At 33.5% G+C, this 25,077-nt stretch overlaps 3 protein-coding genes across 15 annotated transcripts; 1 reads left to right on the top strand and 2 right to left on the bottom strand.

The window, feature by feature from the left end:
- Positions 1-2,528: 2,528 nt before the first annotated feature.
- LOC113871125 (conserved oligomeric Golgi complex subunit 1) lies at positions 2,529-11,213 on the bottom strand. 4 transcript variants are annotated; one of them, XM_027507923.1, is made up of 7 exons: positions 10,402-11,213; positions 8,634-10,127; positions 6,978-7,172; positions 5,279-5,559; positions 4,547-4,726; positions 4,141-4,315; positions 2,529-3,366 (listed from the first exon to the last, which is right to left on the bottom strand). In XM_027507923.1, the coding sequence occupies exons 1-7, from the start codon at positions 11,080-11,082 to the stop codon at positions 3,193-3,195; spliced, it is 3,180 nt and encodes a 1,059-aa protein (XP_027363724.1). In that variant the 5' UTR covers positions 11,083-11,213; the 3' UTR covers positions 2,529-3,192. The 4 variants fall into 4 exon arrangements, with proteins under 4 accessions (XP_027363724.1, XP_027363726.1, XP_027363725.1 ...); XM_027507925.1 differs by having other exon boundaries at positions 2,738-3,349; positions 4,250-4,315; positions 10,402-11,205; XM_027507924.1 differs by having other exon boundaries at positions 2,738-3,366; positions 4,640-4,726; positions 10,402-11,205.
- Positions 11,214-13,454: 2,241 nt separating this feature from the next.
- On the top strand, positions 13,455-18,117 carry LOC113870841. 8 transcript variants are annotated; one of them, XM_027507341.1, is made up of 9 exons: positions 13,455-13,581; positions 14,033-14,117; positions 14,266-14,323; positions 14,427-14,561; positions 14,635-15,043; positions 15,179-15,251; positions 15,325-15,468; positions 15,758-15,886; positions 17,197-18,117. In XM_027507341.1, exons 5-9 carry the CDS (start codon positions 14,643-14,645, stop codon positions 17,818-17,820), a joined length of 1,371 nt encoding a protein of 456 aa, XP_027363142.1. In that variant the 5' UTR covers positions 13,455-13,581; positions 14,033-14,117; positions 14,266-14,323; positions 14,427-14,561; positions 14,635-14,642; the 3' UTR covers positions 17,821-18,117. The 8 variants fall into 8 exon arrangements, with proteins under 8 accessions (XP_027363142.1, XP_027363137.1, XP_027363141.1 ...); XM_027507336.1 differs by having other exon boundaries at positions 14,033-14,157; positions 14,649-15,251; positions 17,197-18,083; XM_027507340.1 differs by having other exon boundaries at positions 14,635-15,251; positions 17,197-18,009.
- Positions 18,118-18,564: 447 nt separating this feature from the next.
- LOC113870842 (glucomannan 4-beta-mannosyltransferase 9-like) lies at positions 18,565-22,524 on the bottom strand. 3 transcript variants are annotated; one of them, XM_027507347.1, is made up of 10 exons: positions 22,019-22,524; positions 21,817-21,928; positions 21,577-21,675; positions 20,928-21,180; positions 20,353-20,463; positions 20,117-20,253; positions 19,649-19,762; positions 19,351-19,550; positions 19,069-19,263; positions 18,565-18,839 (listed from the first exon to the last, which is right to left on the bottom strand). In XM_027507347.1, exons 1-10 carry the CDS (start codon positions 22,132-22,134, stop codon positions 18,677-18,679), a joined length of 1,500 nt encoding a protein of 499 aa, XP_027363148.1. In that variant the 5' UTR covers positions 22,135-22,524; the 3' UTR covers positions 18,565-18,676. The 3 variants fall into 3 exon arrangements, with proteins under 3 accessions (XP_027363148.1, XP_027363145.1, XP_027363147.1); XM_027507344.1 differs by having other exon boundaries at positions 21,817-22,524; XM_027507346.1 differs by having other exon boundaries at positions 18,565-18,841; positions 19,086-19,263; positions 21,817-22,524.
- Positions 22,525-25,077: the final 2,553 nt, after the last annotated feature.

Genomic DNA, 25,077 nt, shown 5'->3' with positions numbered 1-25,077 from the left:
GTGTATGTATATATAAAATGATATAAGCTAAACAACGCAATGATTTATAATCTATACTTACGCTTAAGTGTAAGTTATTATTTTCCTAAAATCATACAAAAAGTGGTCAAATAGAAAGTATGATATACAACATTTATCTTATTTACGAAAATTAAAGACGCATAAAGAGGTGATTAATTGAAAGAGATGAAATCATATAAATTTGGTAAATGGTAACTAAGTGTATAGTATCAAAATCATTAAAATGTGATCATGTCATAAGGCCTAAAACGAGAAATTTCAATTCAAAACTTTAATTTGAATGTTCAATCAATATAAATATAAATTTTTTATACTGCTAAATAATTAAAAATAAAAGAATCAGTTGCATAATAATTAATGATTGAATGAGAATATAAAATACCTTCACTAATTACTTCAATTGTAAAGGCATAATGACTAGAGTCCACAAATGGTCTGAAATTTGATGGTCCCATTTTAGTTTTATGCTATTTTCCTTTCAAAAAGCTAAAAAAAAGAGTTGTTCAAAACATTCCACGTGGTTGTTTGGTGGAACAAAGATATACGTACAAGTCATTGATGAAGAATGAAGTGAAGCATAGCAATAAAACATTGCTGTCCTTTTTTGCTTTAACAATCTATTTCTTTTTATTGTCAATATTCAGCTAAGAGAGAAAAGCATATTAATATTTATCATAATAACGTGCTGCTAATCATAGGAAAGGGTATTAAAAAAATGATATAAGACAAAAAGTCTAAAACAAAAGGTCTTCAATAAATTATGCGTATATGTTTTTCATGAATTTAATTGGAATAAGGACAAGCATGATGAGGAAACTGAAGTGTAGTTTTTATTAACTATTTTCTTAGAATTTGTTTTGAATCGATGTTGTTTGTTTGGAATTATTTGGTCCTTTTTGTTTTTATATATGAGTAATATAGCATTGAAAAGTGTAGCCACGTTACAGTGTTGCTTGCACGACTCTAGCACCAGCCACCTCGTGCCCTAGAGGGACAAGAACATGTCATCACCAAATGTAACAAAATGGCACGCTCATTTAGAAAACCCTCAATTTAATAAATTTTTTATTCTTTAATTAGTGCCTAAGAATAATTAACATTGGTCTTAAGTACTAAGTTAAACTCTAACTCTAATTAAAAAAAAAACTAACAGTAACTTAAAATGTTGCACCTGAATTTTATCCTTCCTTAACCAGTGTCTTTAAGAGAAGCGATTAACATTTGCCAAATGTAATCAGTAACTTAAAGAAATGGTTAATAGTATTTGTCATTTAATTAATGGATTCATAGTGACATAAACGCTTATACGTTTTGCGTTAGGCGAATATTTTGAGAAATAGAACGAAGGAAATCACCCTTTTCCACGGACAAGTCCATGATTTCTTCCTCAAATTGAATCTATTCATCCTGATTCTCGCCGGGCTCGTGGAAAACGAAAAATAAAATAAGAAAACTAAAATGAGAAAACTATCACTACTCACATGTAAGTGTATTATACAAACCTATATCAAAATTATGAGAGAAATTTTCTTCTCGTAAGTCATGAGCAAAATTGTGAGACATGGTGCATTTCTTTGTCGTGAGACAAAACTAAATTGAAGTCACTCATAATCCATAACATGCTAGTAGTTTCCAATAGATGCAATGATGTGAACTAAATGTAAGTTATTAGTGTGTATTGAGTTTTACACATTGAAATTTGCAAAACAAAATCATACACAAATTATGTTTAAGGCCGAAGCTAGAGAAAGTGTAATTTTTTTAATGCAAAATAATTTATTTTACTCGTTTAAAATTCATTCAGTTTATCATTTGTCATAATATTTTAGTCTAGTTTAACATTTCAACCCTTCTTATTTGCAAAAGGAAAAATGCTCTTCCTATGATTTATTTCAAATAGAAAGAAGATTAATAACATTATTATCAAAAAGTACATCATAATAGCCTAGAAATTATCATTGTATGATTTTATTACACATTTAGCAGTTATATTTGAAAGAATAAAATTATAAAAAAATTGACACATTTTAAAGTTAATTTATTCAGATAAATACTTTTAAGAATCGAAGTAAAACAATCTGCTCATTCTTACGCATAAATATACAATAACAAGTCTTATTTCAGGTTATATAAATCACACGTCATTGAACTTAGTGAAAAACTAAACTATTTTTTTTAACACATGACACGAATAAACCTTGTCTACAGGAAATAAATGTTAAAAAATAACTTTTAAGGACCAAATTATCTAGTTACATGACACTATATGTATATGATTCTTATACCATATCAGTAAATACATCACCCTATTAACAACCATGAACAAAAGAACAAAATTATAAATAAGTTAACATTTTAAAATGATAAAATATTTCGACAATACTTTCAAAACCAAAGATAATCAACATTAATTTAATAGACCAAATTGTATACTTACAGATACGTAAGACTTCTTTTTGTAAAGAAATTTCTATATCACCATATGTTAGTGATTTACATGGCGAAAGAAAGAAAAAAACTTAACCCATATATTGAATTGATGCCAAACTGTATTTGGCGTTAGGTACATTTACCAAAATGAATAGAACAGGAATATAATGACAAACTACAGATATATGAATTCAGTTCATTGAATGAGTATTTGAAATACAGAGTTACATTGTAATGAGAACCTTAAAAAATATCTAACAAAAGATAATTTGATTGAATTTATGCAACCACTATAGACATTGACCAAAAATTAGAACCACGCAATACAGTAGCCACAAATTATAGCAGCTCTCAACTCTGACATTAGCAAGATCCCATTTCAGCTTCCTTGACCCAAATGACACGCGATCTTAAATCTACCATCAACACTACTCGCTCGTCAATCTGTTGTCAAGTTCCCTCATGCTTAAAAGTTGGGCATTTACATTCAAAACCGTTTCCAAGCCAAATGATAAAATGATAGTTAACCACGCCAGTCAACTTTAAGAATCCTCATCCCTATATTTCTTTGACCCATTTGCTCCAGATGTTTAGAATACTCGGAGCTGATTGTAATGTTGCTCTATCTAGAGTGGTTTCATGTATGAAAGGTGGAGGGTTGGGAAGGTTTCATGAGATATCACACTTTATGGTAACGAGACTTTTCAAGAGCAACTGGGATCTCTTTGAATCATTGAGCCATCATGAATCTGATCTTGGAGCTGTAAAAGATGAAAGAAGACCAGCTGCATGAGCAGGTAAAATATCTCCAAACGAGGACATAGCAGCTGCAGATCTATCCTTAAAAATGCCAACTTGCCCGTCAGATAATATGGATCCAAGTTTAAAAGTACTCTCCCCAAACCTGCTTCCAACCTTGAAGAAATATAAGAAATAGTATCAATACCTACAAATCTATGCGATCAAACAATATATTCTAAATCAGATTTTAGATATATAAGAATAGAGAAGTAACAGTATACAAATGCAATTAAGACTTCATATAGATCGGTCAATCATATCAAAGGTGACTTTACTCCCAAATTTTGCGTATAGGCGGCTAATGTTGTAAACGGCGTATACTGAAATCTACTGGCCAAGCAATATGGTATTATATGCTCAACCACAGAGCATGACGATAACTCATTAACCAAATTCGGCAACAATTATAAAGAATTTTCTCAATTAATCAGGGAACCAATTATAATTCAATGGATAACCTTTTCCAGGCTAGAGCAACACATGATACAAGTACTAGGTGTAGGAGATGAAGTTCTATGCGGTTTAAGAAATTGAAATGATTCAGAATTACTTCAGTCAAATACTACAGTAGAATAATCCAAATAAAATTACTAAGGAATTCTTTAGATTTTGAATGATACAGTACTCTGTACTCCTAATAATCACTTGGCATATGGATTGGAATTGCATTAAATAGTTGCTCAACTGTCCACAGTGTATAAAGAAAGACAACTTGTCTATAGAAAGGAAAAATACATTTGTATGGCTGCATAAATAAGAGTTCCCTGCAGCCATGAATGTGTATGACACGCAAATGTGAGACGTGGAGTTCAACATCACATAATTTCTTGATAAAAAAATATGATGAATTAAACTGCAATACAGCAATAGATAGAACCAAAAGCTTACTTGCATAAAAGACTTCAGTAATGGTGCTGCCACCCCAAGACTTGAACTATCATCCAAATTTATCTTCTGAGAAAGCTCTCCATTTGTAAGAGAATTCCATGAACTTCTTGAAGAAATTTCATTTGTTGATGGGGTAAATGCCTTCTTTGTCCCTCTAGAGGACAATGCTGGAGCACTGGATTTACCAAGACATTAGTTTGTGAATATGAAATGACATTTTAGAATATTATTCAATAGCTTAATTAATAGGTTTCTTAGCAAAACTACCATAAAAATTAGTCATTGGATGAACTATCAGATTTAAACTAATTTATATTAAATAAATAGTAAGACGGTAAAACAGACAAGCAAAGAACTATGCATTATAAAATGACACAATATAAATAAAACACAAGATCAGACTAACCTGATGGGGAGGTATTTAAACCGGGGAACTGTAGAACACCTCAGAATATTAGATTCTGAATTAGTAGGCAGTTTCTGAACAGTATCGGTGTATATACGGTTAAGTTGCACAAAGAAACCAAAGAGGACTGCATGGCGTAGGTACGTCTGTCTCTCATTCTCCCAGAGATATGGTTCGTACCTTTAACAAATTAAGTAAGATAAGAAATCATTACCAGATCAAGGGAAAGAAGGAAAACTTGAGATGACTCTGAATTACTAGAAAAGCAAATTAATACCTACAGCCAATTCAACCCCGCACAATAAATGCACACTACAAATTCTCTCTAACCATGATTTTCACAAAAAAATATATTACAATGTTTCAACCTCCCAGATTGCAAAATTATGGGGCCTAACTATGTCATCTGGATTTGCTCCTGCATGAGCATGGATTTCTTTGAGTTACAGTATATTTAAAATTCATGAATCATGATCAAGTCTTGGCCCTTGAGCCATCAATTCTTTGAGTAATCCATTTCACTGATACTCTTCGAAAATTTTTGCATTTCAGAGGGCAGTTTTCTATTTTTTCTACTTCTATTATTTTCTAGATTTATTTTAGCTATTTCCTTGCATGTGTAATCATTGTATAACCCAAATGTTCATGTATTGCACATCTTATGTTCCTTCTAACATGGTATTAGGTCTAAATCAAAAAGAAAGAACTTGAACAGAAGAATGAGAAACTTACGTAAGCCAGTCTATGGGATCTAGTTTCTGAGAAAGTCGATTTAGCAATTGATTTGAACGTTCTCTAATGGCTGATGTCGTCAAACTTGGGTCCTGCTTCCTTCTGATGGGTAGCTTTGGTTTCGGGTTATTAGATGATTCCCCAACCACATTTGAATCACCACCAGAAAGAACATCAGTAGCAAATTTGACATCTAACAAAACTTGCAAGACACCTTTTTCTGACACTTGTCGGGAACCACCCTCTTCAGTGGAAAGGAAGTCCTCAAAGATTCCAATTACCTGTAGATGTAAGCAGTGAACAACATAGCAAGAGTCATTGAAACAAAAATACATAATAACTTGACAAGCCACCACCTAGAAAATTGTTCCAAAACATTGAACAATTCAGGATGGAATGGCAACATGGTTAAATGACACTTCATTGACCATTGATTAACATGTCTTCACAGTGAGCAGTAACACCTAGATTTGAGCAATATTTTCCTGGTACTTACGTTTATGGTGAAATAAAAACTGCAAGCCAGTGCTAGTGTAAGTGTGTTCTATTTGCCCAGGGATTTCAACCTAACAAATTTAATGGGATAAGCTGCGGCCTTAGCTCCAGTTTCAACACCTTTCTCAAACTGTTTTCTTCAATAAAAATGGAAAGGGGTGGAAAGCTATTATTAACCAGCCTTTATTATTATTTACTCATGTTTGTCTCAGAGATATGCATGTATTTATTTTGTACTTTTGATTTTAAAAGTAGAGACCTTTCATTTAATTGTAATAAATTCCATAAAAACAAAAGGAAATGTTAATGAATAATAAAGAGATAGAAATTAGTAATTTGATGATATATCTATAAGCAAAATTTAGTTTTGACCAGATGCTTCAGAAGAAATTACTAGTTTAATGATAATTTTATACTTTTCCATGTTTTTCTTCAAGATCAGGTTTTGGGAACATTTGATTTACAACAAATATAAGAAACCATGCATTGCAAAGGCCACACTATTGTTTAGTCATCTGTAGCACTAGCAACATTGTAAAAGAATATAATGCTAGCCGTCAACATTATGCTAATACGAAAAAAAGGTTAGGCTTTTGCATGCCCATGGTTCTATTCACTCTCATTTTAATTCAAAACATACAAAGAAATTTAGAGGGTTGTAGATTTCAGGAACTTCCATATCCCATCTGAGCGTCAAAATGCACCAGTAAATCAAAAGGATTTAGCATATCAAATGGTGCTCAAACAGCCTCATTGAAAGTGAATCTTTTTATTTTTCAATTCTCTTTTGGCTACTCACCAATAATCATTCAGGACTTAATTATAACCATTTAATAAGGACAATAACTTTTGGTTATTCTTAACTTTGAATCCAATATAAAAAAGACACCCAGATAAGATATTGATTTATTGTCACAATACCTCAAAACCACCAAAGGCAAAAAGACATTATGCAGCACAAGGAAAGCTTGCAGAGGGATTAGACAACCTTGCTGAATTCTTAGTTCACTTCTCATTGTTTTCTGTCTTATGTTTTATATGATTTTTAGGATATATTATCCTCACTGTCATTTTCTCTTCTTATTTTCAATGAAATCTCATTTTCTATAAATAAACAAAAGGAAAGAGAGGAAATAAATTTAGAGAGGCAGAATCACTTTGGTGGACATGAACTTCAAATAGATTAACACACAGAAATATCTACCTTTTCCAATAATCTTGATGCAAGTTTATGCAAAATCTTCTTGTCAAGTACGTGACCTCCAACTCTATGAACTTCTTCACAAGCTCTAAATAGAAACGAGATGATATACAGAGAAGGCATAGATGGAAGAGATATTTTCATTTCCGATTGGTTCTCATTCGATTGATCTTGCTTGACTACAATATCCTCCCAGCCCTGTTTAGGAAACCAAATAATGAGCAACCTTCAAGATTAAAACGATAACTTGGTCGGCATATCACAATACAAGGTCCCACCAAAAAAAATGACAACATTACCCAATGACAACACTTGAAATTGATGATACTTTACTATCCTTTCAAAAAAGCAAACAAAAGTTAAGCTGGTTCTATATTGAAAGGCCACAAGTTTTCATTTGACATATCATCATTAGTTGGTTGCAAAGCAAAATATCATAGTAAACAAGTACTTCTTTAACACATTTTCAATTCATTTCAATCCTCTCAGTCTCAAATAGACAAACTTCAGTAAATTGCTAACTAAATACTCAAATAAAATAAATCTAAGAAGATATATATCACTGCATTCTATGCATTGCATCAGTGATTCCTTCCATTAAGTAACACCACTAAAGGAATGAAAGTTTGGAAGGAAGGAGAATTTGTCAAACTAAATGCTTCCAATTCATTCAAAATAAGGTGAAAAAATCTCACCATTATAGATTTGTCAACCCATTTCTGGGAGGATTAAGTTAGTGATCGTGGAAAACATAAGAAACAACTAATTATCAAGAATACAGATCTTGAAGTAAACTAATTGAAGACATCATCATATAAATCAGGCAATAATTCACAACTAATTTCAAACAAAATTGACAACAGTGGCCTGAACTATTTGGACTTTAGGCTCTTTCAATTCCTTGTTATCATCCTCAAAGATGATAATAACAAATAGGGTTTAGGCTTGCTTAGTTCTGGTGAGGAATCTCAATAAAGAAATATTAAAATAGGGCAATGTTCTAACATATAGCTTTTCTGGCAAGACTTTTGCATGATTTGCTTAACAAGATAGCAAATTCATGGATTATGGTATAGTGTTTCCTCCAGGATGTAAACTCCAATCATTCAATAAAGATTGCTACAAGTTGTTTGGGTTGTGTTTCTTGATATGTCATTAAAATTTTGGATCCTTAAAAGTTTCCAAATTTTCACAAGATCCATAGTATAATCACAATTCCGTTTCATAGAGTTCAGACTACAATCACATGATATGCAGTGCTATAAATGTTCAAGCAGGAATCAGGGACAAGTTTTGACCCAAACCCAATGTTGGTTAAGTGGTTTTCCATTCTGCTGATATTAAAATAGGCTGAAGAGCTTAAATTTATTGATTTCCAGTATTTTTGGTTTTCATTTACTCTTTATTCATAAGGAATTTCTTATCCTCCTTCTCATGCTTTCCTTCTTTATTTCTTATCATCTAACAAACTTTTATTAATAGAGATCTTCAAAAGGAACAAACTACAAGTACTCTTGTAAGACATATAAAGGTTCTCCAAAAATTAAAGGCTCGCAAGTGGAAGATTAACAAATTATGACGAATGAGTTTAAGCTATCTCATGTCATGGTAAAGCAAAGAGAACAAACCAGAGGGGGCAAGGAGGTAAATAACACTTACCCTCCAGGGTGTGCTCAAAGATAAAGCATCATCTTGTTTAAGATCCCAAGAGACAATGGCAGAAAGTTCATCGGACAGCCATAATATCCACAAGTTGTAAGCTCTAATGCAAAGATCCCCTATAGTCTTATTCAGTTCTTCCAATTCATGACTTGCACCTTCTCTTGCTCCAAGCAAAGCAGCAATAGCAGATGAATTTTGTCTTTTAGAGGCAAGGCTTGTTTGTCTTCCTGGACTATCACAGACAGCAGAATCAGTTCCAAATCGAGATTGTTTCACCATAGTTGGTAATTTCCCTACTGCAGATGCATTCCCATTGGCCCAAAATCTGGGAGAACCAAGTATCAAAGGTATATGTTTAGAATGGTTTTGGAATGCAAACAATAATCGTCCAATGAAAAGAGATTTTTCAACTGTAACAGTTGTTGGCACTGCCTTGTCGCCATTTTCCATGGAGGCATTTAAACTATCAAGCTCTTTTTTCAGTGTCATCAATATAGAAGACACACTTTCATAACATTTACTTTGCAAATATGGTGCCAGATCCTTCAATCTTCTAGAAGCCTTTGGAGATTCTAAGAAACTTAAAAGATCCTCGAGGATGCTCTGACAAGAAACATCAACTGCATCCCTGATTTGGCTTACTTCAGGACCAAAATAGGCATTAAGACAAGACTGAAATTCACTCTCCTCAGGCTGGGCTTTAAACCCAGAAACAACTCCAGTTTTTTTGGCATTGGAGTCTAGAAACCAAACACCACCAGCTGTAGAAGGTCTGTTCAAGTACCCCTGAACATCATTGTCCTTGGTAAATGAGTCAACTACAGCAGAAATTGAGCTCATCACATTAACAGAGCCAGTTAGCTCCCTAAATCTCAAGTCAATAATTTCTTTCATCCTGCCAAGAAAAGCATCCTCAAATATCTCGTCCCAAAGATCTGAATCGTCTTCCAAAACGAGTTCCCGAATCCTACTCCAAGGTAACTCAATCTCAGACCCAAAAACACTCTTGAGCCATTCTAGACTCCCCTGTAGAACTTGTTTGCTTTCCATTGTCTCCCTTATTGATTTCTCAGCAGAAGCAAGATCCTGGCCACTACCAATGGCATCAATCAAATTTCTTCCACTTATCTTGTTTACACATTCCCTCAGCCAAGTAAAACAAGTATCCGCAATGTAACGCTTATCAAGCATTACCATGATCGATTCCAGTTTATCTCTGAATGACTTCCAAAGCCTAACTTCCTCGTCAGGATTGGGAATCCCACCAAATAATTGCGATGCAGGAGGAGATCCCAGAATGACTTTGTAAAAAAGGGGCATATCATTCAACACTTGCAAAAACAACTCACCCACCTGACCCACACTGACCTGAATTATACCCAACACATCACACAATACCGAAACCACCAAGGAGGAAGCATCTCCAGCACCAGCATTACCCAACATGTGCGATATCCACGATTTCCTCGATTCCAGAAACAAGCTCAACACCTGTTTTTCATCAACAAATCAGTTTATACCCATCAAATGACGAATTAAGCAACTGCCCACATCTCAAATCACTCAAATCTGCTAACCGCAAGCAATGACACACCCTCTTACACCCCATTTCCAACCCAATTCTCAATCCACACTCACCAAATACTCCACACCAATCAATCTAAGAACCAGGCACCTAAACACATCTCAAATCACACAAATCCACAAACTGAAAACAATCACAACAGTCAATAACCCAAAATTCCGACCGAAAAAAACAAAATACCTGCTTGGGCTGGAGCTCGTCAATTACAGCGACGGCAGCCAACGCATCGGCATAAGCAGCAATGGCAAGGCCGCGATCGAGCATGCGATCACGGCTGCGCTGGGAGATCTGCGCCCTGAAGCTCTCAACGATCTGCCACTGGTGCTGAAGAAGCGGAAAATTGGCCAAGATCTTGTTCTTCTGGTCATCGGAATCGAGGAACAAGCGGTGGTGCACGTGCTTGGCACGCACGTAGCGCGACGCTGCCTCAAGGAACATGCCTTCGTCGAGGCAGCCCCAAATGTTTTCGGGCGTGTCGACGAGGTACTTGACGCGGCACGCAACGCCGTAGGTCCAGGCTCGGGACTGGGAATGGAGCTTGGTTTGGGAATGGGATTGAGAGAGGGAGAGGGAGCGGATGCGGCCGTTCACGGCAGAAATGTTGGCAGATATGGCGGTGCAGGAGGCCTTCATGTGGACGATGGAGTCGGCCGAGTCGATCAGGTCGCGGTAGCGGTTGCCGACCAGCTGCCGGAGCTCCTCCTTCTTGTCCTCGATCTGCTTCCGCATGGCGGCCTCGGTTTTTCGGATCTCTGCGATGGGCTTGGAGCGGAAGAGGGACTCGGCGTCGCGATGGCCAAGGGTGGAGATGCGGTGGTCGTCAGCGTGAGACGCCGCCGCCGCGGGGGAGGACACCCTCATGGTTGTGGCAGTGGGGTTTTGGGGTTTAGTGGTTTGGCATTGATGTTTTCCGGCGACGATTGTGGCGGACGAGGGTCGAGGAAGAAGGAGAGTGGAAAATAAGAGAAGGGTCACTTGGAAAGAAAATGGAGAGGATCGAGGCAAGTTTCGTAAAGGATAATTTTGTCTGACGATGATGTAAACGGCGTCGTATTCCTCGGGAAAAGATAAATTATTTTTTTTAAGATGTTAATTTCAGTTAATTAATTTTAAACAACTAAAAATGATAATGTTTTACTTAAAAATATATATTTCAAAATAAAATCGTTATTTTTAAATATTAAAATTCAATAAATTTTAATACATGATGAAATAATTAGATTGATTATGGATCATAAATTTATTTTATTGTTGATGTTAAAATAAGTTAAATAATGTGTTTTAAAAAAAATTGAAATAATTAACAAAAGATAAATCAAGTAAATATTTAAATACGTATTTGGTAAAATTTATTTTTATAAAAATCTTTAAAACTATATAACCATAGTTACTCATATTATATTATGTATTATATTTTTGTAATACATAATTTTTTTTTTTCTAGTTAACACATTCTCGTAGTATATAGTTTAATATATACATTTATTATAAAACTAATGTGGACATCACCACTTAAGTTCAAGCTCAACTATCACATGGAATTCAAGATCTATTACAAGGCTTAAGAAGACTCATGATAAGAGCTAGATCAAGGAAGGCTCCAAAAACTCTACAACACATGCTCATCACCATGCTAAAAGCTCAACCCCAATATAAGGCTAACACTTATTCTAAAATGTACACATGCATAGCCAACTTATAATGAAAGAAGAGTTCAAAGCTTTAAGTAGAGATTGAAAGACTTTTTATTTGTTTTGGAACTTTGTGTAAAAAATATGTAATTATACATTATTGTTTACATCAAGACTTGAATCATGCACTTGACGTTAAGATATGTCCACTTAACCACTGAGACATATACATCATGTTTGTAGTAAGGGAGTTTTTATTTTTAATATGTCAAGTTTATGTGAACAAACTCTTAAACTGAATTGTATTAAAACTTTTGGAAATTATTTGGAGAAATAACAAATACTTGATTGAAATCATATTATAGTAAATATTATGTTCTGCTAGAGTTTTTCCTTATAATCTATGATCTTAATAAGAATTCATCAATTTTTGTAGCGATCTTGTTGGCTTTATCAAACATCTTTATTTGTGGTGTCATCTGTATCATATTTTTTTCTTTTATTTTTTTTACAATATATGAATTTCGGTTTTCTCCAATTCTAAATTTTAGGGTTCATAGCATTTTTTTCCAAACAAATCCTAATCTGCACCCAGAATAACTTTTATTCATATCTCATGATTTACAATTCCAAAATAAGTAATTTTTGAGTTAAAATTTTAGTTCAAAACGTGAACTTTCATGTCATTTTTAAAACACTCAATTATAAAATTTGTAACTTAAGTTACGTCACAGTTCTAGTTAGGTCCAAAATTCAAAAAGCTTAGGATAAATCTCATCAAAAACTTTGGACCACTTTTATAAAAGAATTATTTATCATGCTTTACTAGGTGTGATTTTATTATATAAAAATATTTATTTTTTATCAACATTTGATAAAAATTAGGATGAACACAATTTCTTTAAAAGACCATTTATCCTTTGACTTATTTTGCAAAATAAATATGCTTTTATCTTTCAAGGCATTATTTGATAATAAAATAAAAATTTTGATTTTCTATTCTCATCTTTCTGTTGACATTGTCATGACTTAGTTTGCTCTCACAATAGAAAATAATGACTTATGAGAGTTTTTTTTTTAAGGCTTCATGAGATGATAAATTGTGAACATGCAAAAGAAATGAATTTTAAAATCAACACTTTCATAATTAATAAAAGAGTTAATCATATTCATCATGTAATTTATATCATAAGGGAAATTCATAATATTTTATCTAAAACTAATTAACAAGTGAATCTCACTTGTATCTTTTGAAAATAATAAAAATATTGAATTTGTAGCTACATAAATGGATAACAATAGGAGTAAAAAAAAAAAACTATGTAAATCTCTTTTATATTTTACTTTTGGACTTCTAGCTTCCTAGATTGTTATTTAAAAACTAAAAAAATAAATTAAATTATTAAAATATATTAAACACACTTTTAAAAATAAAATTTTATAAATAATAAAAAAATTGTATAAATAACAAACAAAATGGTTTATTTTTTGGTAAAGAAGAGGAGTTAAATTCCGTGATCCATTGGGGGTTGGACTTGGGCCCACTTAAATTCCGCGAAGTAAAGGCCCATTTGAAACGGGGAGTTTCGTGCCAGTGGTGTCACTCTTGCCTGAACTGGCTAATCTAGCCTTCCCTTCTCCGAGGAGAGCACAAGAGTCGCCGGAGACGACCCCACCACTGCGACACCGTCGTCCAACCCCTTCTTTCTACCAATAATTATACTTATCAGTGAGTATACGTATAAGCTTCCGATAAATTTCTTCTGCATTTTATCCATAAAGTTATCTCACCGTTTCTTCAGTATTTTGCATTTTCATCATGTCAATATGTATCGTGCTTATACCTTTATCTATCTATCTATCTACACACACACACACAAAAACAAAATTCTATGTATTTTCTGGTTACTTTAAATTATTCATAGTCATGTCTTGCTGACTGGCAAGGTGTAAGTTTTGTTTTGGATTTTTAGGAAATGGGATCGTGTTTAATGAGCCAAAAGCACAAACGATATGGAACACGTGTTACTTATTGTAAAAATTTGAGTTGCCTTTGCTTTCTTTGTCTTCGGTATTACATTGCAAGGATTATTAGTTTGTTATGGGGTATGGGTTGAAAATGACATATAGGTGTCTGAACTATCTAAATTTTAAATTTTAAATTTGATATTTATGGATAGAATGTGAAGTTCACAACGATGGTAAACCAAAGGGTTGAACAACATATTACGGAAGGGCAAAGGAAAAAGAAGAGGAAGAAGGAAGGTTTGATTCCTCGTCCTGCATGCTCATGGGTGTATTTTAGGTGATTTGTTTTGATTTCTTAACAGTGAAATTTCATTTGTTTTGTGTGTGTTTGTTTTCTGTTCTGATTTTGTGAACTACTTACTAAGTCTTAAATCAATTTTTGCAGTAAGGAGTTTATCAAAGAGTATATTGCTTCCCATCCTGAGTCATCGGGTCTTAAAGCTGTGAGCATCTTTATTGACTTTTGAAACTGCTAGGTTTGTAGTACATTTGTAGGTGAAAAACTATTTATGACAATAATTGAAGTAGCAATTATTCTCGCTGCAGGCAACAAAGGCTGCCTCAGATGTGTGGAAGTCGATGAGTCTTGAAGAGAAGGAAAAGTATTCTAAGCATGCACGTGAAGCGTGGGATGGCTACTTGAGTTCAGGTGCTGCCCCTGTCCCCAAACCAAAGAAACAGGTAATTCCAAGCACTTGAGTGATGGTTGATTTGTTTATTCATTTTAATAGTTAAATGAATCTTGAAGTTGAAGATAAAATAATGCAGACTAAACTAGTAACAAGATGCTCTCCCGGTCGCTTATTCAATGTGTTACAGTGCCTCACACCTGAACAGAAGGAGGCAGTTAAGTGTATGGGCTTTGGCAGCCTCCTCGGCCTTAGATGCCAAACGCTTCGGCGCAGTTTGTGTCTTTGGTTATTGGAGAGGTTTGACACTACTAATTGCAGCTTGGAGATCTGTAATGAGCACATGATGTTAACTCCGAAAGATGTAGAGATAGTGATGGGATTATCTGCCAATGGGAAAGAAGTGGTGAACTCTGGTCCAGAAGACTTGATTTTAGATTTACGTAACAGTTATAATGCAACAAATCATGGAATTTCAGTGCGACTTTTAGAGGAGCGGTTGGCAACTGCTGAGGCTGGAGATGATTTTAAGAGGTCATTTATTCTTTATGTGCTGGGAACGCTTCTGTCCCCAACAGCTAGGCTGGATGTTAGCCCATCATTCCTCCACTTTTTGACAAATATGGATCTTGTCCATCAGTATAACTGGGGTAAATTCTTGCTTGATAGGCTGGTTCGAGAGATATCACGCTTCCATCAAGGGAAGCAAAGAGCTGTTGGTGGTTGTCTCTTATTTCTGCAGGTAACATTGTTTTCCCTGCAACTTCCATTTAGCTTATTAATGTTTTTTTACCTGACTCCTATTTCTTTTTCAGCTTTTCTACTATGAGAGCATATCTCTTGAAGGGGCTTCTGCTCTAGTTCCATATAGTGTTCCATATCTGTTTTCTTGGGGGGAGGAGGAGATTGCTGAGAGAGAAAAACGAGAAAAGGAACTTGGCGGTTATGGTTTTGGCGAGGTAGATAATGATGTACAATTTATTTTATTACAACACTATGTTATTTTCCTATTTTTAGGTCAACAGAATATATGTTTTAATGGTAGAAATTAGAAAACCCTTCAAGGAGATGAAAATGACTTACCTTAAGGCATCTACTGACCATTTGTTTAATGAGATGTTTTAATTGTCAAACTAAAACCATTTGTTTAATGACTTAACTTCAGAACCATACTATTTAGATGTTTTTTTTGTTAAACTAGTGGATCCTAAGTTTGTGCAGATATTAAGGTATGTTTTTACTTTGCAGCCATCAAGCAAGAAGAAATGCCATAGTATGAATTTCCCAGATTATAGAAATCATCCAGCTGGCCCATCAGTTAGCACAGAAAGCACTAGGATTGGGCATGGTTCCCTTCTTGAACCAGAATCAAATGAGGTGATAATGCCATTGTCATTCTTTATTATTATCCTCTTTTTATGTCCACAAGTGCATGTCAAAAGGCCCTGTTTTATACCCTCTTATTTTTATAATTATGAACCCAAAATTTTTACTTTCTTTTATGAAGGAAGAAGACCAATGAATAATTTTCTTTCCAACTTTGCAATAGTTGCAAGTGGAGTAAGTCAGTTTTAAAAGTTTGAGTTTGATTGAAATAAAAATCTGAGGAACCATGATGTGTTTTCTTTAATTTGGAATGACTATAGATTTTGGTGGAACTGTTTTTCTCTTAAACATTTTGGTGGATAATATGAAAGAACTTATTAACGTGACCCTTGCTCTTACACATTATCAAGCAACTGGTCTAGTCTCTTTGTTTGGCAATGTTGGGTTTTGAACTAGTGATATTGTGTTGTGCCATAAGACCACATGTTGCTAGCCAGTTGATGAATGGATTGTTTTAAGGCTGTCCATTGGCATTTTAGCTGATGCAACCAATTTACCCGTTGTGGTCTACACATTCAATATGCTTTATTTCATAAAGATTTTAAAATATTTAGAAAAAAGATACCTGGAACCAAGGAAGAAGTGTAACAATTGATTCACAAATTATAACCGTTGCATTGAAAGCTGTTTATTATATTCACTTTTCTCTTACTGTACCCTTCTGGGGGTTCCTTATGGGCACTGTTTTTTTAAAGTCAGGATAACAGCATGCTTATTGCCTTGTACTGTGTTTAAACGAATTCATAAGAGTGATAGATCACGATGAGACTTATAAAAAATGGTTTTCTCATTGCATTAATTATTAGGCTTGAGATATTCATTTTGTTCTCCATTTTTCTTTGTTGATTTTTGGTTGAGCTTCTCCTTATATTAACACATTAGGAATTTTATTTCTTTTAGTAGATTGTTGATGTATATTTTTGTTAAACACATTTGATATTCATTATGAAAATCCTAAAGCAGCACTTGTTAATAATCTGAGTGCAGAGAAAAGTAATCAGTGAGAAAGTATTGAGTGGCTTGAATTTTATAGCTTTTTCTAAACATTATCTTTTCCTAACTGTCATAGCTGGTCAAATTTCTTTCTAAATGTATGGTGGGGTTCACAAGGAACTATTAGTGGAAGTTCTATTTCTACACTCTTCTCCAAGACCTGTATTTGTGTTGTTTTGTGCATGCGCATTCAGGTGTGCAGGCATCCTGGCATGGATGCATTTAAACGAGTGCACATGGATTTTTTTTATTATGACATATGCAGCTTGAGAATGTTTACCCTCTCAAAAACTAAATTGTTTCTACAGGAAGGCATCCTTGGTCTTCCCAGGACCAGAACTGTATTGAGTGGAGATGCGGATTTAGTAGTTGAATCAATCAAATCACCTTGCCAAAACAGAGAATATGGCTGCAATGAAACTCTGGATTACATGACCAGTAATGACCATGAAGTGACATGCATCTATTCTCCATGTACTTGCCCACTTCAAGGCTGCAACTATGTTGGGTCGTTTGAACAGTTGGCATTGCATTTCAGCAGTAAACACTGGGATTCTGGGAGACGATTCAAATATAATTATCCATTATCTATCTATTTACAAATGAACGAACAATTCCTTGTTCTCCAGGCAGAAGAAGATGGGGTTCTCTTTCTCCTCAACAAGGGCACAGAGATTAATGGGAATATAGTGATGATAACCTGTATTGGTCCAAGCTCATTAAAAGAGAGGTTTACTTATGAGATTGTTTCATGTAGGGGAAGAAGTTCTCTTAGATTAAAGTCTGTAGCTGAGAGTTTTCCTGCTCGAATGGAGGATTTTCCCCCAGTAGATTTTCTTTTAATTCCTTTCCATTTTCTTGCTTCTTCAGGGAAGCTCAATATCGATATTTGTATATGGAATTCTACTGATCATGATGTAGATTGCTCTTGATTTGTGACCTAAATTGTAGACAAATTATTTAGGAAGTGAGAATGATGTCAATTGGCATTTGCTTATAAGATTTTTCGGCTATTTCTTTAGAATGAACTCTTGATCAACTGAATGCTGCTTAGAGCAGGATGGTAATCTCTATCAGAAGTCCTAGAAAGTTGTTTAAATTCAACCTTTGAAATGATAAGTTAGGTGCTGCTGGAGAGGCTGGAATTTCTGTATGTACATATTTTTCTACACTTCAGATTTTATTGTAATTATTTTAATAATATAAACTATTGCAAATTCTAATTTCTTATTAACAAATCAAGACTCCTAGACCTATTTGATTTTTTCCATTTTCACATCTTTTAATAAATAGTGGCGTTTGAATGAATAAAGCCGTACCTGAGAGAGAAGATATGCTTATTGGGACCTTGCCTTAGAAAAAGAATTTTCAAGGACAGGAGACTTTGGATTGTGGCTTGGAACTTGGAAGTCCGAAGTTATGTTTGTAACAATAAGCTCAGCAGGGAGCAAACTGGACTTAATAGTTCCAATTTTCAGTTTAGAGAAAAGGAGGAGGGAAGCAGAAGTTGTGTCAACTTGCTTCTATATTCCAAATTTCCAATTTATTGATTATCCTTTCCAAGGCATTTCAAGTAATAAACAAATCTCCGTTTTTTCATTTATCTGTCTTCCTTGTCTATTTCCATTTAAAAACAATTGAAAGTATGACAAATACTTGTTATAAAAATAATGTATGCTACTAAAACAAATTGAATGGCAGCTACCGGCAGAAGAAACTGCGTTTTGTTCCTTCTTGTAGTGAATGGGATGCCGAATGATACTCAATAATTCTGATGGAGGAGTTCCTCTAAGAATTAGGAACAAAGGTGCCAATATAGCCAACCCCAACCACAAAGAAGGCAAAAGATTGCAGGAAAAGATATATGAAGTAGTGGTTCCTCCCATGGGTAAGATCATACCATCCACAGAAAAAGAGGTAGGCTCCCACTCCAAGTTCTAGGAAATAAAGCCTGTTAATCAATAGTCATCAACAAATAAGTACTGAAGGTGAAATAGTGATTTCTAGTTATAAAAACCATAATTTAAGTTTGCATGCAGAGTGATTGCTATCATGCAACTGCATACACCTGTTCCGAATTTGAGGGAATCAACTCAACTCATGTCTATATTGTTTATTCTATGGGGCAACAGATGATAACAAGCTAATAAAACTGAAGCATTCTCCTTATATAGGTATACCTTTCACCAATCCTGATACGAGGCTTCTTAGCTGCTTTGCCAACTGATTTTGTTTTAAGAGCATCTCCCAATTTCTCAGTAACTACCCATTCATTGACTCTTCCTGCCTCAAGCAAACCTGTAAGTGTTGCCTTGGTCCTATGCATTGACATGACATTTTCAAAAAGTATCCAGAATATCAATAAGTGGATTGACCTGCAAAAGGTGTGTATATGATAAGTTACTTGCAAATGAACGCAAGAACACGTTGTCTGCGTAATTTAGACACCTTAAAATGCTTACCTTGGAGTTCCAACAGCATTAAGGAGGGTAATGATAGAAGGTATATAGACAGCACCCCACTTGGGAACTTCTACTTCTGGAACTAAAACAGTTGCTGGCATCACGATACAGTAGAATACAAATGTGACCACATGGGCTACGATCTTTCGTACAAAGAAAAAACTATAAATCACATAAAACTTCTTCCACATGGAGACTTTCTGTATGATATGGTAGAAAAGGAATTAGAAGAGAAGATGCATAATTATTAAAACAAACTATAGTATAGATTAAAAAATAATTACAAGGAAACTGATACCTTGTTTCTTAAGATTTCCATTGCCATTTTCCTGAAAAGATTAGCTGGGCCACATGACCACCGGTGCTGCTGATAACGGTAGGCTTTGAAGGTACTTGGCAATTCATTTTTCACCTAAATTATTTAGATAAATTGTTATACAAAATAAAAAATTCCGTACAGGAGAAAAGACTCGACAGAAACTTGATGTACAACTGAAAGAACAGTTTGTAAAATGTTTTCTGAATAACCCATTGCAGAAATTATATATGTTGCAGTCCATAAAATTTTTAAAATCCACTTAAACAAGGCTTCTAAATTCATGTTCTATTATTCATCTCAAATAAGGGAAGGGAAACTAAATTCACCATCAGCTGACATAATAAGGTTTTAAACCCCTAGATCCAGTTAGTAATAGATTGGCCAACTATAATTTGTTAATACAATTCTATCAGTCATGCAATTAAATGAAGTGTGATTCAATGATACCTTGAGGTCACTAAGGTAGACAAATTTCCAGCCTCTGAGACCAGCTCGGACAGCCAAATCCATATCTTCAACTGTTGTGCGATCCTTCCATCCACCAGCTTCATTTAATGCTGAAATTCTCCAAACACCAGCTGTGCCTGCACCATATCATCTACATTCACATGACACCCAAAGAAATATTTCTCTGCAGTTTACGTTTCTTTGAAACTGTGATCAGTGTTAGGGAAATGATTTACCATTGAAACCAAAGAAAGCATAGGTTGAGGACCCAACTTCCTGCTCCACAAGGAAATGATAGTCCAATGACATCTCTTGCATTCTTGTCATTAAGCATTCATCAGCATTTACTGCAATACACAAGGAGTATAATTGTCACACTCCAAAGGCATCTATATTCTACGTTGGATCCTCGATTTAGATATTCGAGGATATGGATTGGTCATGTTAGAGAGAGAAATACATCAGAGAAGGAGTACCATAGTTGGTTGTAGAGATCTATTAGCTATATTTTTATCTCTTGTGTCTTTTTTTCTCTGACATGACCATATCATGTCATTTAATAACAAGTCCTTGGATCTCTAAGTTGATTCTATTTTCAGTCCATTGGTTTGGCTTGACCATGAAGCTTTGGTGCTAAAAGAATTTTCTTTCCATGTTCAGTTGTAACTAAGCGTATTTTTTTAACTGAAAAATATATTTTGATACCAGATCCATTATTAAAGAACACACAGTTTTGCTTTTATTTCCTACCTAAAGAAAGCTTGCACAAAGGAGCTTCATGAATATTTAACTTTAATGAACAAAAAATTACCAAATTTCCATCGAGCTTGGACAAGTGAAACTTCTGGGTTGTGAGCCAGGAATGGGATGGTGCGCCAAAGGAAGTTAGGCTCAGGTTGGAAATCAGCATCAAAGATGGCCACATAGTCACATAGATTGACATAACTGTGCTTCATGCCTTCTTTGAGAGCCCCAGCTTTGTATCCATTTCTGTTCTCTCTGATCTCATACTTTATGTTTATGCCTTTGCTGGCCCATCTCTGGCATTCCACCTCCACCATATTCTGTGGTGTTTTGGTCAAAAAAGAAACAAAGCATAAAAGGTTACGTAAGCATTAACTAGATTCATATCAGAGAACAAGAACTGTCTAAATGAATTGTGTCATTTTTTACAAGGATTTTAGTCACCATTTTTCTTTACTATCTTAATGTTCTGAATGAATTGTGACAGAAAGTGCTGTGGTTTTTAAATGTTATTTTGTGAAGGAAACCTTTCCATGCAAGTTGACCTAGATTATGACTAATGAGAAAAATTATATTTTATGTAGCCCCTAGAGAGTACAAAAGAGCTAAGAGTGGGTTTCTGTTGACTAAGGGAGAAAGAAATAGGAATTTGTAACATTGTTTAATTATTGCAAGATAAAGGAACAAAAAGTCATATTTCTAGGGATGATCTCAACCTTAATGATTGGGTCTGTGGAATCATCAAGAACTTGAATAATAATTCTATCAGATGGCCATGATAGCCCACAGGCAGCTCCAATTGATAATTGATACACCTGCAAGCAATGGAACAGTACCCACAAAAAACCTCAACATCAGAAAAAAGAAAAACAATATTTTTAAAGAAACAATCCATGTCATAAAAGTTTTTTATTTTTTAAAGAGGTTTGTTAAATAGTATAACTTTCCACTAATACCTCTTTCTCATTGTACATTGGAATTTGCACCAAGACCATTGGGTATGCAGAGTTTCCTAGCTCAAGGTCATCCCTGAGTGGCTCCCATTTGTATTGCTTCTCTGGCTTTCGCCTAAAAAACTTCAAAATGACTAAGACTATACCCATATAAACTCTCTCCACAAATAACATAACTGACATGGCTAGGCACAAAACCACTAACAATTTCAGCAATGGAACCATCAAGGGTGCCCTGGCTTGCTGCCAAATCAAACCCATTTGGTTTGCACTGCCATAATGCATGCTTTCAAACGTAGTTGCTGATGAAAGCCGATCCATTTGGGGGCTTACTTAGTTTCCTTTGGAGAGACAAAGTGCACTAATAGAGCAGTGACTATATAAAAAAGAATGTGATATGATATCACTATTTGTGCTTGGTTTTTGAAGCAGGTCTTGGAGGCTTGTTGGCTTTGCGAAAAGAACACGGATTGTTTTTAGTTTTCACTTTTGGTCACTCACTGATTGTTGCTTAGGAGTTACGACAAGGCAATATGAAAGAGCTAGAGTCAGTGGATACTATTATAGTACTGTGCTAACAATGCATTCCCACTGAACTAACTAGTTCAACTCCATGTGCCAGATTTAGCCACAGCCAATGGCACCAAATGGAGCAAACGTATATTGCAATGCTTTTCAAGTTCTCTCTCTCTATGGTCTCTCTCTCGTTTATTAACAGTGAGAAAGAGAGAGAGAATTTAGAGAAGGATAGAAAGAATAGAACAACGTGTGGAGTATTTATATATAAGAAATTGCAAAGTTTGTATCAAAGGCAAATTTGAAAAATTTGCAAAGCAATTATGATAAGATGAATTATGGACAACTGGCTCGAAAGTTGAAACCACAAGAGTGTCACAATCTGGTAGCGTTAATGAGTAGGCTTGTGGCTAACATAACATTAAAATAGAGCAGTGGTTTCCACAAAGTGAGTCATTATTATGTCAAATCAGGGAAGTTTGGGATTTTGTTTAAAGAGATGTTTTAGTGCATAAAGACGTAGGGAACCTCGTTTTAGTCATTTAAATTGTTTTGGGTGTATGAATATGAACATACATTTAATAAAGTTTTAAGTTAAAGTAGATTCAGGTTTAAGTAAATTTTTAGAAGTCTTTATAAGAACATTGTTTCAGTTAAGATAATTATTGTAGGAGAACTCGAACTTAAACAAATTTTTAGAAATGTCTTTGTAAAATATTATTTGAGTCGAGTGTAACTATTATAAATAGATTAAATATTTATTTGAAATATATTTTTAGAAAATTTTTCATTAAAATGTTATTTAAGTCAAGACCCCTGTAGCTAAATTACACATTCACTTAAACTCTAATTTAAGATCATGTATTAAACTGAAATAATCTCTTATTAATCCTAGTACTTGGTGGTTAAAAAAAGTTAATTAAAGTTAACTAAATGATTACAATAGATAAAAGAGTTATTTAACTCGCTCTAAGCTATCTTGGTTGGATGCTTGTAGCAGGAAACTTGAACTTTCAGATTTGATGTGGCAGATTATGAGAAACTATTGCCAAGTTGGACAAAGAACAGCCAACAAAAATAAGCGTACTTGGCAGTTGACATATCGATGATTTTATAGGTCTTAAGTTCTAGTCACCTTAATTTTAAATCGAGAATTTTGATGCACAAAAAGTATACTTGACAATTGACATATATAATATTGGTGCTTTATAAGCATAAAAATCAAATTATATGATTATTTATAATTAATATCATCAAATTTTTTCAAATAAATTTAATGGAAGTTGAAGAATTATTACGATGACAATAATTGATATTGAATGATCACTTAAATATCTATATATATATATATATATATATATATGTAATTAAATGGATTTCTTGTGGTTTTTATTTTTCATTTACTTTTTAATATCATTAATTTTTCATTTGATCCCCTAAAATGAGAGATTAAATAAAATAAAAAATATTTGAAAGGATCAAATAACAGAATAAACGAAGGAGATCATTTAATAATAAAAAAATTATTTAATTAAACAATATCTTAATTTAAATTAAGAATTTATAGACATTACCATTTATACTTTACACACATACTTATTTTAATTAAAAGAATCAAGGAGCAAAATCTTCATATACTAAACAGTTGGCATATCAATTTTTTTTTAATGATCTTAAGGTCTACTCACCTTAATTGTGTAACGAGAATCTTGATGATCAAATACACTTGACTGTTACTACTAGTGAATTTGTATACTGTAGATACATTATTAAATTAAAATAATTTTTTAAATACAAATTATAAATTATTGTATAACGTATTTTAAGTTTAATAACATTTTAATATTATAAAAATATTAAAAATTTAAATTAAGATTAAAAATTTAAAAAGTTAAAATGTTCAATTAAAAAAATGACACGACACAAGGAAGAAAACAATTATTTTCTAAAAGTATCTTTAAGATAATTTTTAAAATACTATTTTTAAGAATAAAAACTTTTATTTTACATATAAAAATAAATTGATGTTTTATTTATAAGTATAAAAATTAAATCGTTGTTAAAAAAATAGATTATTCATTATAATTAATATAATCATTTTTTCCAAATAAATTTAATAGAACTTAAACTACGACTAATACTCTAATATCGTTACTATTATAAATATTTATTGATACGGAGTGGCCAAATCCACAAATAAGATATCAATTACTAATGCTACTGTATACAAAGTTTGCCTCTATCATGTCATTATGTAAGCTATTAGCCTATATTATAATTAGAAAAAGAAAATTATGTAGTTAATATAGTATATATTATTTATAATAATATATATAATATAAACAAGAGCTAGGATTTATTAACAAGTTAAATTTATACTAAATTTTAATCGTATAAATTAAATAATCTAACGATTAAAATTTCTGTAAATAATAAAATATAATATATATATATATATATATATATTTATTTATTTATTTATTTATGTAACTGATGACGAGCACCCTCGGAAACAGGTTTCAAGTTGTGATGATTAATTATGTATTCTTTTAAAAAGCTGTAAGTTTGGTTAGAATACATTATATATATATATTGGCTTCACAAAGAGGACGCAACACGTAAAGCAAAAGCATTCCAACATTTCCATAAGCATCCAATAAACCATGCAATCATCCTCATTCCATTGTAGAACTGCAAAAGCTATATCCTTATTAATAAACGCCAACTTTAAAGAATCAATGGTCTCAA

The sequence above is a fragment of the Abrus precatorius genome, unplaced genomic scaffold (genome assembly GCF_003935025.1).
Source record: "Abrus precatorius isolate BTA unplaced genomic scaffold, Abrus_2018 Scaffold7, whole genome shotgun sequence".
Classification (NCBI taxonomy): domain Eukaryota; kingdom Viridiplantae; phylum Streptophyta; class Magnoliopsida; order Fabales; family Fabaceae; genus Abrus; species Abrus precatorius.
The sequence above is the reverse complement of the archived record's forward strand: the minus strand, read 5'-3'. Positions and strand labels throughout refer to the sequence as shown.

Excerpts from the sequence above, each read along its gene's own strand:
- LOC113870842 (XM_027507344.1), bottom strand. The coding sequence starts at position 22,134 with ATGGATCGGCTTTCATCAGCAACTACGTTTGAAAGCATGCATTATGGC. Across the intron at positions 21,676-21,816 it reads CAATGTACAATGAGAAAGAG|GTGTATCAATTATCAATTGG; the intron begins GTATTAGTGGAA and ends CATTGCTTGCAG. Across the intron at positions 19,763-20,116 it reads TCTACCTTAGTGACCTCAAG|GTGAAAAATGAATTGCCAAG; the intron begins GTATCATTGAAT and ends TAAATAATTTAG.
- LOC113870841 (XM_027507336.1), top strand. The coding sequence starts at position 14,051 with ATGGTAAACCAAAGGGTTGAACAACATATTACGGAAGGGCAAAGGAAA. Across the intron at positions 14,158-14,265 it reads TGCTCATGGGTGTATTTTAG|TAAGGAGTTTATCAAAGAGT; the intron begins GTGATTTGTTTT and ends CAATTTTTGCAG. Across the intron at positions 15,252-15,324 it reads GTTGTCTCTTATTTCTGCAG|CTTTTCTACTATGAGAGCAT; the intron begins GTAACATTGTTT and ends TTTCTTTTTCAG.
- LOC113871125 (XM_027507922.1), bottom strand. The coding sequence starts at position 11,082 with ATGAGGGTGTCCTCCCCCGCGGCGGCGGCGTCTCACGCTGACGACCAC. Across the intron at positions 7,173-8,633 it reads CTTTGAGCACACCCTGGAGG|GGCTGGGAGGATATTGTAGT; the intron begins GTAAGTGTTATT and ends TTTCCTAAACAG. Across the intron at positions 4,727-5,278 it reads GATCCCATAGACTGGCTTAC|GTACGAACCATATCTCTGGG; the intron begins GTAAGTTTCTCA and ends AATTTGTTAAAG.